The following is a 14,082-nucleotide window of genomic DNA, read 5'->3' on the forward strand; positions in this document are numbered from 1 at the left end:
AGAGGTCTGTGGCTGATCTTAGAGCTACACCTGCTGCTCAAAAACCACCTAAGCTTCTTCCTCAAAAGCGTTCTTTGCCTGCTTTGCTGGGTACAGATGATGATGATGATGAGGAGTTAGAAGATGATGAGGCAGAGATTCCTGAGGTAGTTGAGGAATCTCACTCTCAAGGGGTGGATGCTCTCATCTTTGCAATAAGAGAGGTCCTAAATCTCCCTGATAAGGAAGAGGAACAGACAGAACTAATGTTTTTCTCTACAAAAGAAAAATCCTCTGCCACCTTTCCTGTCTCTACAGAGCTTAACAGGAAATTTCAACAGTCTTGGGCTCACCCAGAAAAGAGATTTCAGGTGCCTAAAAGGTTCTTATCTATTTTTCCTTTCCCGTCTGAGGATAGAAAGCTGTGGGAGACCCCACCGGCAGTGGATACATCTGTATCCAGGCTCTCTAAAAAGATAGTGCTCCCAGTCCCTGGGGCAGTCTCTTTAAAGGACCCAGCAGATAGAAAGTTGGAAACCACATTAAAGGCTATCTATGTGGCATCTGGGGCAACTCAGAGACCAGTTATTGCAGGTTGTTGGATAACCAAGGCCATTAGCAAATGGGCTGAGGCAATTCAGGCTGATTTACAAGAGGATAACCCTCAAGTGGATATGCTGACTCTTTTGAGACATATCCAGGAATCTGCAGATTTTTTATGTGAAGCATTAAAAGAGATTGGAGTAGTGGCAGCTCAGACAAACACTATGTCTGTTTCCGCCCGCAGAGTCTTATGGTTACGACAATGGGCGGCCGACCCAGAGTCTAAGAGGGGTGTAGAGGCCTTACCTTTCACCGGGGAGGCTCTATTTGGTGAAGAACTAAATAAGTGGATTTCACAGGCAACTGCTGGAAAGTCCACTTACTTGCCGTCTGCCCCTCCACCCCCGCGGAGAAATTATTCAGGGCCCTCCTTGCAGTCCTTTCGGACCGCGAGGTTCAGGTCCAGAGGCCGTGGAGCCTCAAATGCAGTCAGAGGCACTAGGGGCAAGTTCCGCAGAACCCAGTCAGCAGTCCTGCCCGAGCAGGCTCACACCTCCACTCAGGAAAAGCCCTCAGCATGACGGTTCCCTTCCTCAGGGGGGGGACATTCCAGTGGGAGCACGTTTACTTCATTTCAGTCCGGTTTGGCGGGCGTCTGCCCTGGACCCTTGGGTGCTAGAAATAGTGTCTCAAGGATACAGAATAGAGTTTGCCTCTACCCCGCCTCAAAAATTCTTCAAATCAGCCTTACCAGCTTCACAGGAATCTCAAAGGAACCTTCTGGAGGCGGTTCGGAAACTAATAGATCAGGCTGTGGTAATTCCGGTACCTACCCATCTCAGGGGGAAGGGATACTACTCCAACGTATTCGTCGTGCCCAAACCAGACGGTTCGGTAAGACCTATACTGAATCTTTGGTTTCTGAACATGCATCTCAAGACCTTCAAGTTCAAGATGGAGTCCTTGAGGGCGGTCATTTCGGGATTGGAGGAAAGGGAATTCCTGGTGTCGTTAGACATAAAGGATGCCTACCTTCACATCCCGATATGGCCGCCACATCAGGCCTATCTTCGCTTCACGATCCTAAACGACCACTACCAGTTCAGGGCTTTACCTTTTGGCCTGTCTACAGCCCCTCGGATATTCACGAAGGTCATGGCAGAGATGATGCATCTACTCCGCCGGGCCGGAGTGAATATTGTGCCATACCTGGACGACCTTTTAATAAAGGCCCCTACCAGAGAGTTACTGGAGGAGAGTGTCAGCACCACCTCCAGGATCCTGTCAACCCACGGATGGATACTGAATCTAAAGAAGTCGCAGCTAGTACCATCTCAAAGACTTCTTTTCCTAGGGATGATACTAGATACGGTGGCGCAGAAGGTCTTCCTGCCAACGGAGAAGGTTCTGGCAATCCAAAAGATGGTGCGGTTGGTTCTGAAACCGCGCAGGATATCTGTCCACTCCTGCATACAACTACTCGGGAGGATGGTAGCAGCATACGAAGCGATTCCCTACGGACGCTTCCATGCGAGGACTTTCCAACTGGACCTCTTAAACAAGTGGACGGGGTCTCATCTCCACATGCACTCCCTAGTCACTCTGTCATCGGAAACAAGAGTCTCTCTTCTGTGGTGGCTGAAGTCATCCAACCTGCTAGTGGGAAGGAGGTTCGGATTTTACCCATGGGTACTCCTAACAACAGATGCCAGCTTGAAGGGTTGGGGAGCAGTAACTCAGGGAGTTCACTTCCAGGGTCTATGGTCAGAGCAGGAGGCCTCTCTTCCCATAAACATCTTAGAACTAAGAGCAATACACCAGGCCTTAATACAGGCCTCCGATCTGCTGAGAGGAAAGCCAGTCCAAGTCCAATCGGACAATGTCACGGCAGTGGCATATATAAACCGCCAAGGGGGCACAAAAAGCAGGTCTGCCATGAGAGAAGCGGCAAAAATTCTAAGGTGGGCGGAAAGCCACGCAGAAGCCATATCGGCCATCTTCATTCCGGGAGTACAAAACTCACTAGCGGATTATCTCAGCAGACACACCCTGCACCCAGGGGAGTGGAGTCTACACCCCCAGATATTTCAAATGCTGGTGGACAGGTGGGGGTGCCCTCAGGCAGATATGATGGCCTCACAAATGAACAAGAAACTGCCGAGATATTGCTCCCGAACGCGGGATCCTCTAGCAGTGTCGGTGGACGCACTGACGGCGCCATGGCCCTTCAGTTTCATTTACCTGTTTCCTCCCATCCCATTGATCCCGAGAATTCTCAAAAGGATAAAACGGGAAAGGGTTCTGGTGATCTTCATTGCCCCATATTGGCCGCGCAGGACCTGGTTTGCGGACCTTCTGTCCCTGTCTCTGGAAGACCCTTGGCCTCTGCCACACCGAACAGACCTTCTACAGCAAGGGCCGTTCATTTATCACGACTTACGTCGGCTAAATTTAATGGCGTGGAGATTGAAAGGGAAATCCTAGCAAGAAAAGGCATCCCAAGTGCCGTTATTCCAACTATGCTCCAGGCTAGAAAAGTAGTCACTTCAAAGCATTACTACAGAATCTGGAAGCGGTATGTCTCTTGGTGTGAAGGCCATAAATATCCTCCTTCGGAATTCAAATTAGGAAGATTCCTTAGGTTTTTACAGGCTGGGGTTGATCTGGGCCTTAGGCTGGGTTCCATCAAGGTCCAAATTTCTGCGCTGTCTATATTTTTTCAAAGACAGTTGGCGACTCTCCCAGAGGTGCAGACCTTCATCAAGGGGGTCTTACACATCCAACCACCCTTCAAAAGTCCGGTGGCGCCTTGGGATCTAAACCTAGTTTTGGAATTTCTTCACTCATCATGGTTCGAGCCTTTGAAGACAGCAGAAATAAAGTTCCTTACATGGAAAACGGTTCTGTTATTGGCATTAGCATCTGGTAGAAGAGTCTCCGAGCTGAGCGCACTCTCTTGCAGAAGCCCATACCTAATTTTTCATGCAGACAGGGCTGAGTTGCGTACAGGGCCGAAGTTCCTCCCGAAGGTGGTCTCGGCTTTTCATATTAACCAGCCCATTGTGGTGCCATCGGTTTCTACTGGTTCTTCCACACCTAAGGCTTTGGATGTGGTTAGAGCTTTGAGGACTTACGTTTCTCGAACAGCTCGTACAAGGAAGTCTGATACTCTCTTCATCCTATATGATGCTAGAAAGATAGGATGTCCAGCGACAAAGCAGTCCATCGCCAGATGGATTAGATTAACCATTCAGATGGCCTATTCGCAGGCCTCTATTCCTGCTCCGGCCTCCATATCCGCTCACTCTACCAGGTCGGTGAGTGCCTCGTGGGCGGCTGCTCGGGGGACCTCATTACTACAGTTGTGTAGAGCAGCCACCTGGTCGGGAAACAATACATTTGTAAGGTTTTACAAGTTTGATACTCTGGCTTCAGAGGATCTACAGTTTGGAAACTCAGTGTTACAGGGACCTCAGCACTCTCCCGCCCGTTGTGGGAGCTTTGGGACGTCCCCATTGTCTACCTGAACCCCAGTATACCCTAGGACGTTAGAGAAAAGGGGATTTTGATTACCTACCGGTAAATCCTTTTCTCGTAGTCCGTAGGGTATACTGGGCTCCCACCTCTGTGCTTCGTTCTACTGTTTGGCGTGTTTGACTGACTGGTTTCGTCAGTGCTATGCTGTTGGTAGTTAAAGTTAAAGTTATTCCTCCTCTCTTAGTATGACCGTCTCCTTCGGGCACAGTTTTCTAAACTGGGCTGTGGGAGGGGGCATAGAGGGGAGGAGCCAGCACACAGGATGTTAATTTTTATTAAAGTGCACCGGCTCCTTTGGACCCATCTATACCCCATTGTCTACCTGAACCCCAGTATACCCTACGGACTACGAGAAAAGGATTTACCGGTAGGTAATCAAAATCCCCTTATATACATACAATCCATAACATGAATGCATAAGACAAATAAAAGTCCACACATCCGCGGGCAGGATAAAAGCGATGCAGTAAAAATGACCAGAGGATCTGAAGTGAAAGCAATCAGACAATTCACAAGCGCTTGGTCCGGTGCAAGACCCGGATGCGGCTCTGGTCCAAGTTCCTGGTGGTAATGGATCTCTGGCAAACAAACAGCAAAGCAAAGTCCTCACCACGGTTCTTCTGGTGACCGACGCATTCCAACCCTTCTCCTGGGTCTTTCTCAAGGTCCAGTGCAGCATAGTGTGGACGTAGTCTCCCTTTCCTATTAATATAGCACATTTTCTCCAATGGTAAAGCGCCTCACACAGCTGGGATAATCATACTAATAAGACTACAAGTCCCATGGAGCATCGCTCCGTCCTGTGCGGGCTCAGTCATTTCCAGATTCCTCTCCTCATTAGTGGCGCCGCGCATCACACAACCGGATCCCTAATCAAAGAAAACTACCAGTCCCATGATCCTCTGTTGTGTGTTCCATGCGCAACGTCACTTCCGGTTTTCGCTTGTAGTCAGTTATGTGCTTTATTGTCATCCAGAACTACAATACCCATAATCCATTGGTATTTTCCGTCTCTCAACAGCGATATCATTAATTCATAACAATGTAGGATGACTGTAAAATAAAGTGGTGTAGAGTATGAATAATAAAATACGCACCATAAAAAAATAATAGTACATAAAATACATTATCATCTTAAAGTGCATTGAGCTATTAAAGTGCATCAAAGTGGATTTAAAGTACAGATGTGCAAGTTCGGATTTATCCGGATCATCTTATTGGCTATCCAAAACATGTGACAGTTGATAGCCAATAACGGGATCCAGATAAATCCAAGTAAATCTGAAACTGCACATCTCTAATTTAAAGTGATAGTGCCCATATAAGTAAATGAAAAAAATCAAAGGAACCATTTAATTTTAAAATCTGAGTTTATACCTTTTGGCGGTAAGGTTGCTAAGTTGGAAATTGCCATCTCTGCTTGCGCTAATTGTGTGGCGATATCTTTTCTGCGCCAATGTCCTTTTATCCATCGCAAACCACAAAATTGTTTAAGACCAGATATGTCACTATTATGACAAGTTTTAAAATGTATGAACAAAGCATGAGTACATTACGGACAATCCTCAAATGCTCTCCCAATCTGGTTTTGAGGGGTCTTGATGTGCGGCCTTTATAAAATAGACCACATGTGCATTCAATAGCGTACATGACATTTGAGGTGTTACAGGTAATAAAATTGCAGATTTTTTTGCATAACTCCATTGATTTCCACTTATTTTACTACCTATACCTTTCATATTTCTACATCCTAAACATAGACCACATCTATGAAAGCCTTGAGTTCGGATTTTTGGTAACATCGATTTTGGAGCGACACCACTTCTTCTTATTAAGCAATTTTTTTAGATTAGGTGCTCTGTAAATGCATTGGTTTTTTTTCAGTATATGTACTATACAGTAAGTGGATATTTTAAAAGGACCAGGTTGGCTCCAAAGTCAATATTGGTCCAAATGGTTTCCTTTGGGACGCCAGCGTCCGCATTTTGAGCAGCATCGGATACTCGCTACCAGTCTTCTGACTAGTGTCAGTAATCCGACTGCCGGCATCCCCCTCTCACATTTGTAATTTAGGGTATGCAGTCCAAAAGGCCCCCTCTCCATACACTCTATATTATGTAAGTGTGTACACTTGAAGACAGAGATCCCTTCAGCTCGGATTAGCCCCCCCTCACACCTGCATTGCTGGCACACACCTATGTGCAGGGACGGGCAGCGGCAGGTGCCATAAGGCGGCAGCAGGGGGCAGGAAGTGGCAACAGAATTTACTTTTTTTTTTTTTCAAAAGACTGCCTGGCTGCTGATTGGCTTAGTGAGAAACTTCACTCAGCCAATAACCGGCCGGACAGTCTTTTGAAAATATTATTTATAATTCTGCTGCCGTCCGGCACCTGCTGCTACCAGCTGCCTGGACCCCGCCGCTCTCCTGCAGCTCCACAGGAGTTTACATGTGTTAAATCGCATGCAAAAATGGCACATCAAAAGCCAAATCATAAGTGAGCTGACGGGGGAGCTCAAGGACTTTGGTCCGATCTTTTCATGAGCAAGGAATCAATATTGTTCCCTACTTGGACGACTTGGTGATAAAGGCCTCGTCCAGGGACCAGTTGGTCCAGGATGCTCACAAAGTGTTGCTCCATCGTGGCTGAATTTTACATTTAAAAAAATCCCAACTGAATCCTTCACAGCGGTCACTCTTTCTGGGTCTGATCCTGGACACGACACTGCAAAAAAAATTTCTTCCCATGGACCAGATTCTTACTTTTTCAGGCCCTGACCACAAAGGTCCTTCAACCCTGACGTGTCTCGGTACACCTATGCATTCGTCTCTTGGGCAAAATGGTAGCCACATTCCAGGCCCTGACGTCCGGCCTCCTTCATTCACAAACGTTTCAACTCGACCTTCTTAAAAAGTAATCGGGTTCACATGTGCACATGCACAGATTGGTGATCCTATCCCCTTGCAGCCGTCTTTCTCTGCAATGGTGGCTTCACACCCCCAACCTTTTGGAAGGGTGTCGTTTCGGGATCTGGGACTGGACGATCGGGACAACAGATGCCAGCCTCAGGGGCTGGGTGGCTGTTGTCCTTGGGCAGCAATTCCAGGATCGCTGGTCTTCTCAAGAGTCCAGACTTGGCCTTACTAAATGTGGATCTTCTCCTCATAGGTTGAACGTTTTGCATCCAGTCCGACAATACTACGACTTTAATCAACGGGGGCGGGGGGGGGGGGGTACCCAATTTGGTTCTCACCGTTAATTCTCTTTCTTATTAATCCATAGGGGACACTGAATGCCCTCCCAGCACTGCTCATGCCTGTGAGGTTGTATGGTTGCGTGTTTTTGTATTCTGTTCTGGTTCGTTCTCTCTCTCTCGGGCACAGTTTATTAAGACTGAGGTCTGAGGGGAGGATAGAGGGGGAGGAGCCATGCTACACTTATAAGGTGTCCTAAGTCCTAAGGTGCCGACTTCAGTGTCCCCTATGGATTCGGAGAAAGGGAATTAACGTTGAGTACCGAATTCCTGTTTTCTCACTCTCATGTACAGCGCTGCGTAATATGTTGGCTCTCTACAAATAATGATACAATTTTGGTCTATCGGTGACTTGAGACTCTGGTTTGTACCTAATGTTTCTGCTGCTGACGCTACGAATACAGACTGACACTGTTTGTCGCCTTCCCTTGTAGAGTGAACCCCTGTACGTCCCGGTGAAATTCCATGACTTACAGAACGAGAAAGTTCTGATGTCCGTTAATCAGAATAATGAGAAACAAAAGCGTAAGTTATAAAGGGAAGCCAATGTAACTATGTCATTTCTAGCCACTGCTCGCTACCAGTCACCTTCCAGGCTGAAGATGTGTATTGTCCAGTACGGACGTTTGCACCCATGGGGTGGATGATATTGTCTGGGCTGTCCGGAATACTACAGTAATATAAAAAGCCATTGTCTTCCCAATTGAAGCTTCTCTTAAGGTTTAACCCTTACCCTATTGTGTGTGATTCCTACAACAGTAATTACCTGAGAGAGGGAAGGTGAATTCACAAATGTGTAATCCCAGAGCGCAGCGGAGAGAGAGAGAGACGATATGTGGTGAATGCACAAACTGTTTATACTTCTTATTAATATTTTTAGCTGAGAAGAAGTCTCGTGTCCGGTTCAGCAATCTGATGGAAGTCCGACAGCTCCCGTCAAGTCAAGCTTTGGAGGCCAAGCTATCCCGCATGTCGCACCCACCAGTCAGAGATAGTGAGCCCGGCCTGAGGACAAGCGGAAAGTTCACAGTCTGCCAAGTGGCAAAGATCAGTTTCTTCTTCTGCTTTGTGGTAAGGTCATGTCACCTGACTGATGCTGGTGCTCTTTGACTCGCCCTTATTCGCTCGCTCCACCTGGCCGATGCTGGTGCTTAGTCACTCGCCCTTATTTGGTCGCTCCACCTGGCCGATGCTGGTGCTTAGTGACTCGCCCTTATTCACTCGCTCCACCTGGCCGATGCTTAGTGACTCGCCTTTATTCTCTCGCTCCACCTGGCCGATGCTGGTGCTTAGTGACTCGCCCTTATTCGCTCTCTCCACCTGGCCGATGCTGGTGCTTAGTGACTCGCCTTTATTCGCTCGCTCCACCTGGCCGATGCTGGTGCTTAGTGACTCACCCTTATTCGCTCGCTCCACCTGGCCGATGCTGGTGCTTAGTGACTCGCCCTTATTCGCTCGCTCCACCTGGCCGATGCTGGTGCTTAGTGACTCGCCCTTATTCGATTGCTCCACCTGGCCGATGCTGGTGCTTAGTGACTCGCTCTTATTCGCTCTCTCCACCTGGTCGATGCTGGTGCTTAGTGACTCGCCCTTATTCGCGCGCTCCATCTGGCCAATGCTGGTGCTTAGTGACTCGCACTTTTTCGCTCTCTCTACCTGGCTGTTGCTTAGTGACTCGCTCTTATTCGCTTGCTCCACCTGGCTGATGCTGGTGCTTAGTGACTTGCCCTTATTCGCTCGCTCCACCTGGCCGATGCTGGTGCTTGGGGCCTAATTCAGATGTGATTGCAGATCAAATTTGTTCTCAAAATTGGCAAAGCCATGCTGCACTGCAGGTGGGGCAGATGTAACATGTGCACAGAGAGAGTTAGATTGGGGGGGGGAGGGGTTATGCTATTTTTGTGCATGGTAAATACTGTCTGCTTTATTCTCACACTGCAGTTTGAACACACCCCACCCAAATCTAACTCTGCTCATGTTACATCTGCCCCACCTGCAGTGCAGCTTTTTTTTGTCCATTTTGTCCAGCAATCAGGTCTGATTTAAGGCCTTAGTGACTCCACCTTATTGGGTTGCTCAGTCTGAAGTTAGTGCTTGTGGTTAGTGACTCCCCCTTATTGGCTCGCTCAGTCTGAAGTTAGTGCTTGTGGTTAGTGACTCCCCCTTATTGGCTCGCTCAGTCTGAAGTTAGTGCTTGTGGTTAGTGACTTCCCCTTATTGGCTCGCTCAGTCTGAAGTTAGTGCTTGTGGTTAGTGACTCCCCCTTATTGGCTCGCTCAGTCTGAAGTTAGTGCTTGTAGTTAGTGACTCCCCCTTATTGACTCGCTCAGTCTGAAGTTAGTGCTTGTGGTTAGTGACTCCCCCTTATTGACTCGCTCAGTCTGAAGTTAGTGCTTGTGGTTAGTGACTCCCACTTATTGGCTCGCTCAGTTTGAAGTTAGTGCTTGTGGTTAGTGACTCCCCTTATTGGCTGATGCTTACACCTGTAGGTTATACTAAAAATGATAAATGCATAACCATCATAGACCATGAATCTGGTAAAGAGCTCTTGTTGTGTTCATGGCCTCAGATGGTTTAGGCATTGAGCATGTGGAATTATTTAGACAAATCTGTCTATTTTGAAGTTTTGTATTTACTCTTGGGTTCTTTGGGTTGACCCCAAATTTAGCAGCTACTTTTGTGTTATGCACTATCAGTGTATCACTATAGTAGCATTTAATACAAACTGTTTAGTGTTCATTCTAGCACCTTGCACCTGTCACAACCAGGGGTGCCGGCAGGTCAGCCAAGCCCCGCCAACTCAGAGGGGGCCTGACCACTGAACGGGGCAGGACCTCCAGAAGGGGTGGGGCTATGCCCCCATGAAAAAAAAAAAAAAAGCAGAGGGAGAGAGGACAGCCTGCCGCTGCAGCTGTCTCCCTCCCCTGCTCAGCACATGGCATTGAGCAGCATTGAGGCTGTGTTGCGTCGAGGTCTGTCATCTCTGTCCCCACTGCCTGGCTCCCTGCAATGGGGGAGCAGGAACTGGGCCCTTCCAGCAGACCCAGGCCTGGGTAAAAATTACCCACCCCCCTTATCAGCGTCACTGTTCACAACCCATGCACATCCTCTTTCCTGCCTGGGGAAACAATCTCTGCTCCTGTGCTAGCACACTCTGGTCTGTATCACAGCACTGAGCTACAAACCAGAGTGTGCTAGAAGCATCAGACCAAAGCGTGACACCCCATACAGGAAAGCGGAACTGCGCAAGTTGGGACTGGTGCAAGGTTCTACAATGAACGCTAGAATTGCGCCTGATACAGGTTTGCCTATAGGTAATAGTGGAGCCAGCGCCCAAGCAGTCGAGCGCTGTATAGAATCAATCGAGTCGATCTAATCATCCTGTTTACTGTTTTATGTTGATCTGACTAATATCTGTAATCCACTGTTCTGGTATTCTTCATGTTATGTATAATTCATTACTGTATTTTGTTGATTTACTAATTAATCCATTTTAAACCTGGCACAAGTGTTTCTCTCTCTCTGTGTGATTAAGCAGCGCTGTGATTTCGCTGACGCCTGAGATCACTAGAGCGCCTTTTTTGGGGAATTAAGAATGCATGGTATTGATTGCCTGATTAAAGTGCCCTGCTGATTAGGCTCGCATTAACGGCCTTCTCATCCTTCTCTGTATCGAAGATATAAATAAGGAGTAATATTGCTGATTGTTTTAAGGGCAGTGTTTATTTTCTGCAAATTGCACTTTTTATGTGGCGACCGTATACGGATTGCAGTGTTTATGCTATAAAGCTCGTAAAAACCTTTGTCAGTAGCCTCTCAGTGCCACAATGCATGTGGATACCTGTTTGATAGGGTGCGGTGTGCTGTGCTTCCTGCAGCCTGGTAGGTGGCGCTGTTGCAGTGATTGAATCACTGCTGTGGCATTTTGCGAGCACCCTGCTTGTCACCAGAATAGCCAGGACCACTGTGAATGTAATTGGGGCTCACACATTATAATCCTGCTTTTTGCAGGAAGATGTTAGCTGAGCTTGTTTTTACGTATTTGATGTCAACCCGTTCTGGACAGCTGACAACCATTATCTCCCCTGTAGATTTGCTATAGATTGTGTAAATTGTTTGAGTTATAAAATCCCGACAAGTCGGGCCAGAAATCCAGGCTGGAGCGGTGCAATTTGCAGAGGACAGGATAAGAGCAGCGCAGGTTGTTCTGCAGTCGGAAATGATACTTTGCTCTGCAAATTTCTGCCAGCGGACTGCTCACGTTTCCTTGGAAGAATCGTTCATCCAGAAGGAAGAGCTTGTTGCTCGGCGCAGGAAGATGTGACACCGTGATCATAGGGATGAGCCGGGGAGGGTAGCGTGCAGTCGCCAACATGAACAGCTTGCAGTGACTTGTACGCAGCCAGCTTGGGAGACGCGGCGCTAACGGATGTGATAATCGCTCCTGTTATAATAAACTCTGTAATATAGCCATAGCGTAAAACTGAGGCACTTAGCAAGAGCATAGGCCCACCTACCGCAACCAGCTGACCGCATCTGGTTGGTCCTCAACATTCCTAATGTTCAAGTCCAGTGCACGAAACCCCCCCCCCACCCACCCCCAGGCAGGCACAAGCCAACCACCCCAAGCGGTTGGGCTGTGCTGGCCTGGAGGGGGGGCTCTGTGGTGAGAATGTCTGAGAATGGGGCAGCCGCTAAAGTCATACGATGTCCGCTGTCCGCCTTGTGCAGGCTCAGACCCCCAGCATTTTTCTGGGTGAACCCAACCATGTTTGTTGGCAAGTCGCGCTTTCTCTTACGCGACTTTGGATTATTATTTCTATAACACCGCTCGTTTGTTCCCTGGTTGTTGTGCGATGTTGGTGCACAGTGGACAGTGGGTAGACAGTGTCCGTTCCTATTTTGCCCCTGGAGGCTGTCCAGTGGTAGTCTGTAGCCAAAGTAATGCGCAGTCCCAAATCTCATAACATCTGGTAAGTGCTCACATGGGCCCCCTGTTGGTATTGGGGCATATCGCTGGTTGGCAGATGGATTTTCCTGGTAAATGTAGAGCTGAAGATCCTGGGGAAGTTAGGAGAGGATGGGATAATGTATCTTCAGGCCGGACATGCAGCAAACAATGCAGAGCTGGTTCGGTCACAAATGTGAAAGCCCCCCCCCCCCCCCCCCGAGGTGGTACCAACTGCTTTTGCAGGTCCCTGCGGTCAGGAGAACATATTCTGTTGATCTGTATATGATGTAAGATGACATCTGTAGGTTTGCTCTGTATTCTGTCACTTTCACTTTGTCTAAGACTCACCATCTTTTGTATTGATTCCTTCAGTGGTTCTTGGCAAATTATTCCTATCAGGAGGCGCTTTCTGACACGCAAGTCGCAATAGTGAACATCATTTCCTCCACGTCGGGTAAGTTATATGCAATTTATTCGCTAGTATTGGTCAGTGCTAATCTATGAGGTAATATTGTATTTTAGTTATCATTATTACACTCTGTGGAGCCACAAGTGGTCTGTAGCGCCGTACAAAAGTCAGACAGACATAATAGGGTTCTACAGCATTCCAGTAACCAAAACATACAGGACACAAGTGGTATATCGCCACAGAACTCCGATACACAATACAGCTGGTAAGCAAGGTGAGCGACTAAGACTGGCATGTCCAAACTATGGCCATCCAGCTGTTGTGAAACTACAAATCCCATCATGCCTTGCCACAGTTTTGCTATTAGGGAATGCTAGGGAAGGTCAAATTCCAGAAGACAAGACAATGAGGGCTGTAACGGTAGTGCATGAGTAAGGCGCTGAGAGAACAGGAAGGGCGGGACTTGGCTCTTATGATAAGAGAAGGGGAGACTGACAGACCTAAAACATGAGGCATAAGCAAGTCAATGGAGATCTGAGGGCAGGATGGTAGAGAGAGAACGATGGAAGGGGTAACGAGGAAGATATAGTGAGTGAGATGGCTGAAAGAGGTTGGTGGAGCGAACCACCATGTTATACACTGGGTACGCCTTGAAGAGCAGGTTTTAGTGCCTGTTAGAAGCACTGCAGTGTTGGGGAGAGTCTGATGGAGCGGGGGAGTTACATTCCAGTGAAGGTGCAGCAGGGGAGAAATGTTGGATTTGTGTGTGAGCCGCAGTAACCAGGAACGAGAAGAGGCGACGGTCATTAGCCTACTGGAGACGGCAGGAAGGCTTATATAGGAGCATATAGGGTGCAAAGACGTGGGTGAGCCGCAGTAACCAGGAACGAGAAGAGGCGACGGTTATTGGCCTACTGGAGACGGCAGGAAGGCTTATAAAGGAGCATGTAGGGTGCGATGACGTGGGTGAGCCGCAGTAACGAGAAGAGGCGACGGTCATTGGCCTACCGGAGACGGCAGGAAGGCTTATATAGGAGTATGTAGGGTGCGATGACGTGGGTGAGCCGCAGTAACCAGGAACGAGAAGAGGCGACGGTCATTGGCCTACCGGAGACGGCAGGAAGGCTTATATAGAAGCATGTAGGGTGCGATGACGTGTGTGAGCCGCAGTAACCAGGAACGAGAAGAGGCGACGGTCATTGGCCTACCGGAGACGGCAGGAAGGCTCATATAGGAGCATGTAGGGTGCGATGACGTGGGTGAGCCGCAGTAACCAGGAACGAGAAGAGGCGCCGGTCATTAGCCTACCGGAGACCGCAGGAAGGCTTATATAGGAGCATACGAAGAACTGTGATGGCACAAAGAGTAGTGCCAAAAAAGGACGTTACGCTGTTAGAGTGCACACTGTTTA

General features: G+C 48.2%; 1 protein-coding gene across 4 annotated transcripts in view; it reads left to right on the top strand.

Moving 5' to 3' along the window:
• SLC35F5 (solute carrier family 35 member F5) overlaps nt 1-14,082 on the top strand; it is a 56,403-nt gene that overhangs the window by 8,008 nt on the left and 34,313 nt on the right. For all 4 annotated transcript variants that reach the window (XM_083154342.1, XM_083154341.1, XM_083154344.1 and 1 more), the window contains 3 exons: nt 7,746-7,836; nt 8,192-8,382; nt 12,635-12,716. In XM_083154342.1, coding sequence (XP_083010468.1) covers nt 7,746-7,836; nt 8,192-8,382; nt 12,635-12,716 — 364 coding nt within the window. The remainder of the gene's footprint in view (nt 1-7,745; nt 7,837-8,191; nt 8,383-12,634; nt 12,717-14,082) is intronic.

The sequence above is a fragment of the Crinia signifera genome, chromosome 7 (genome assembly GCF_055691185.1).
Source record: "Crinia signifera chromosome 7, ASM5569118v1, whole genome shotgun sequence".
Taxonomy (NCBI): Eukaryota; Metazoa; Chordata; class Amphibia; order Anura; family Myobatrachidae; genus Crinia; species Crinia signifera.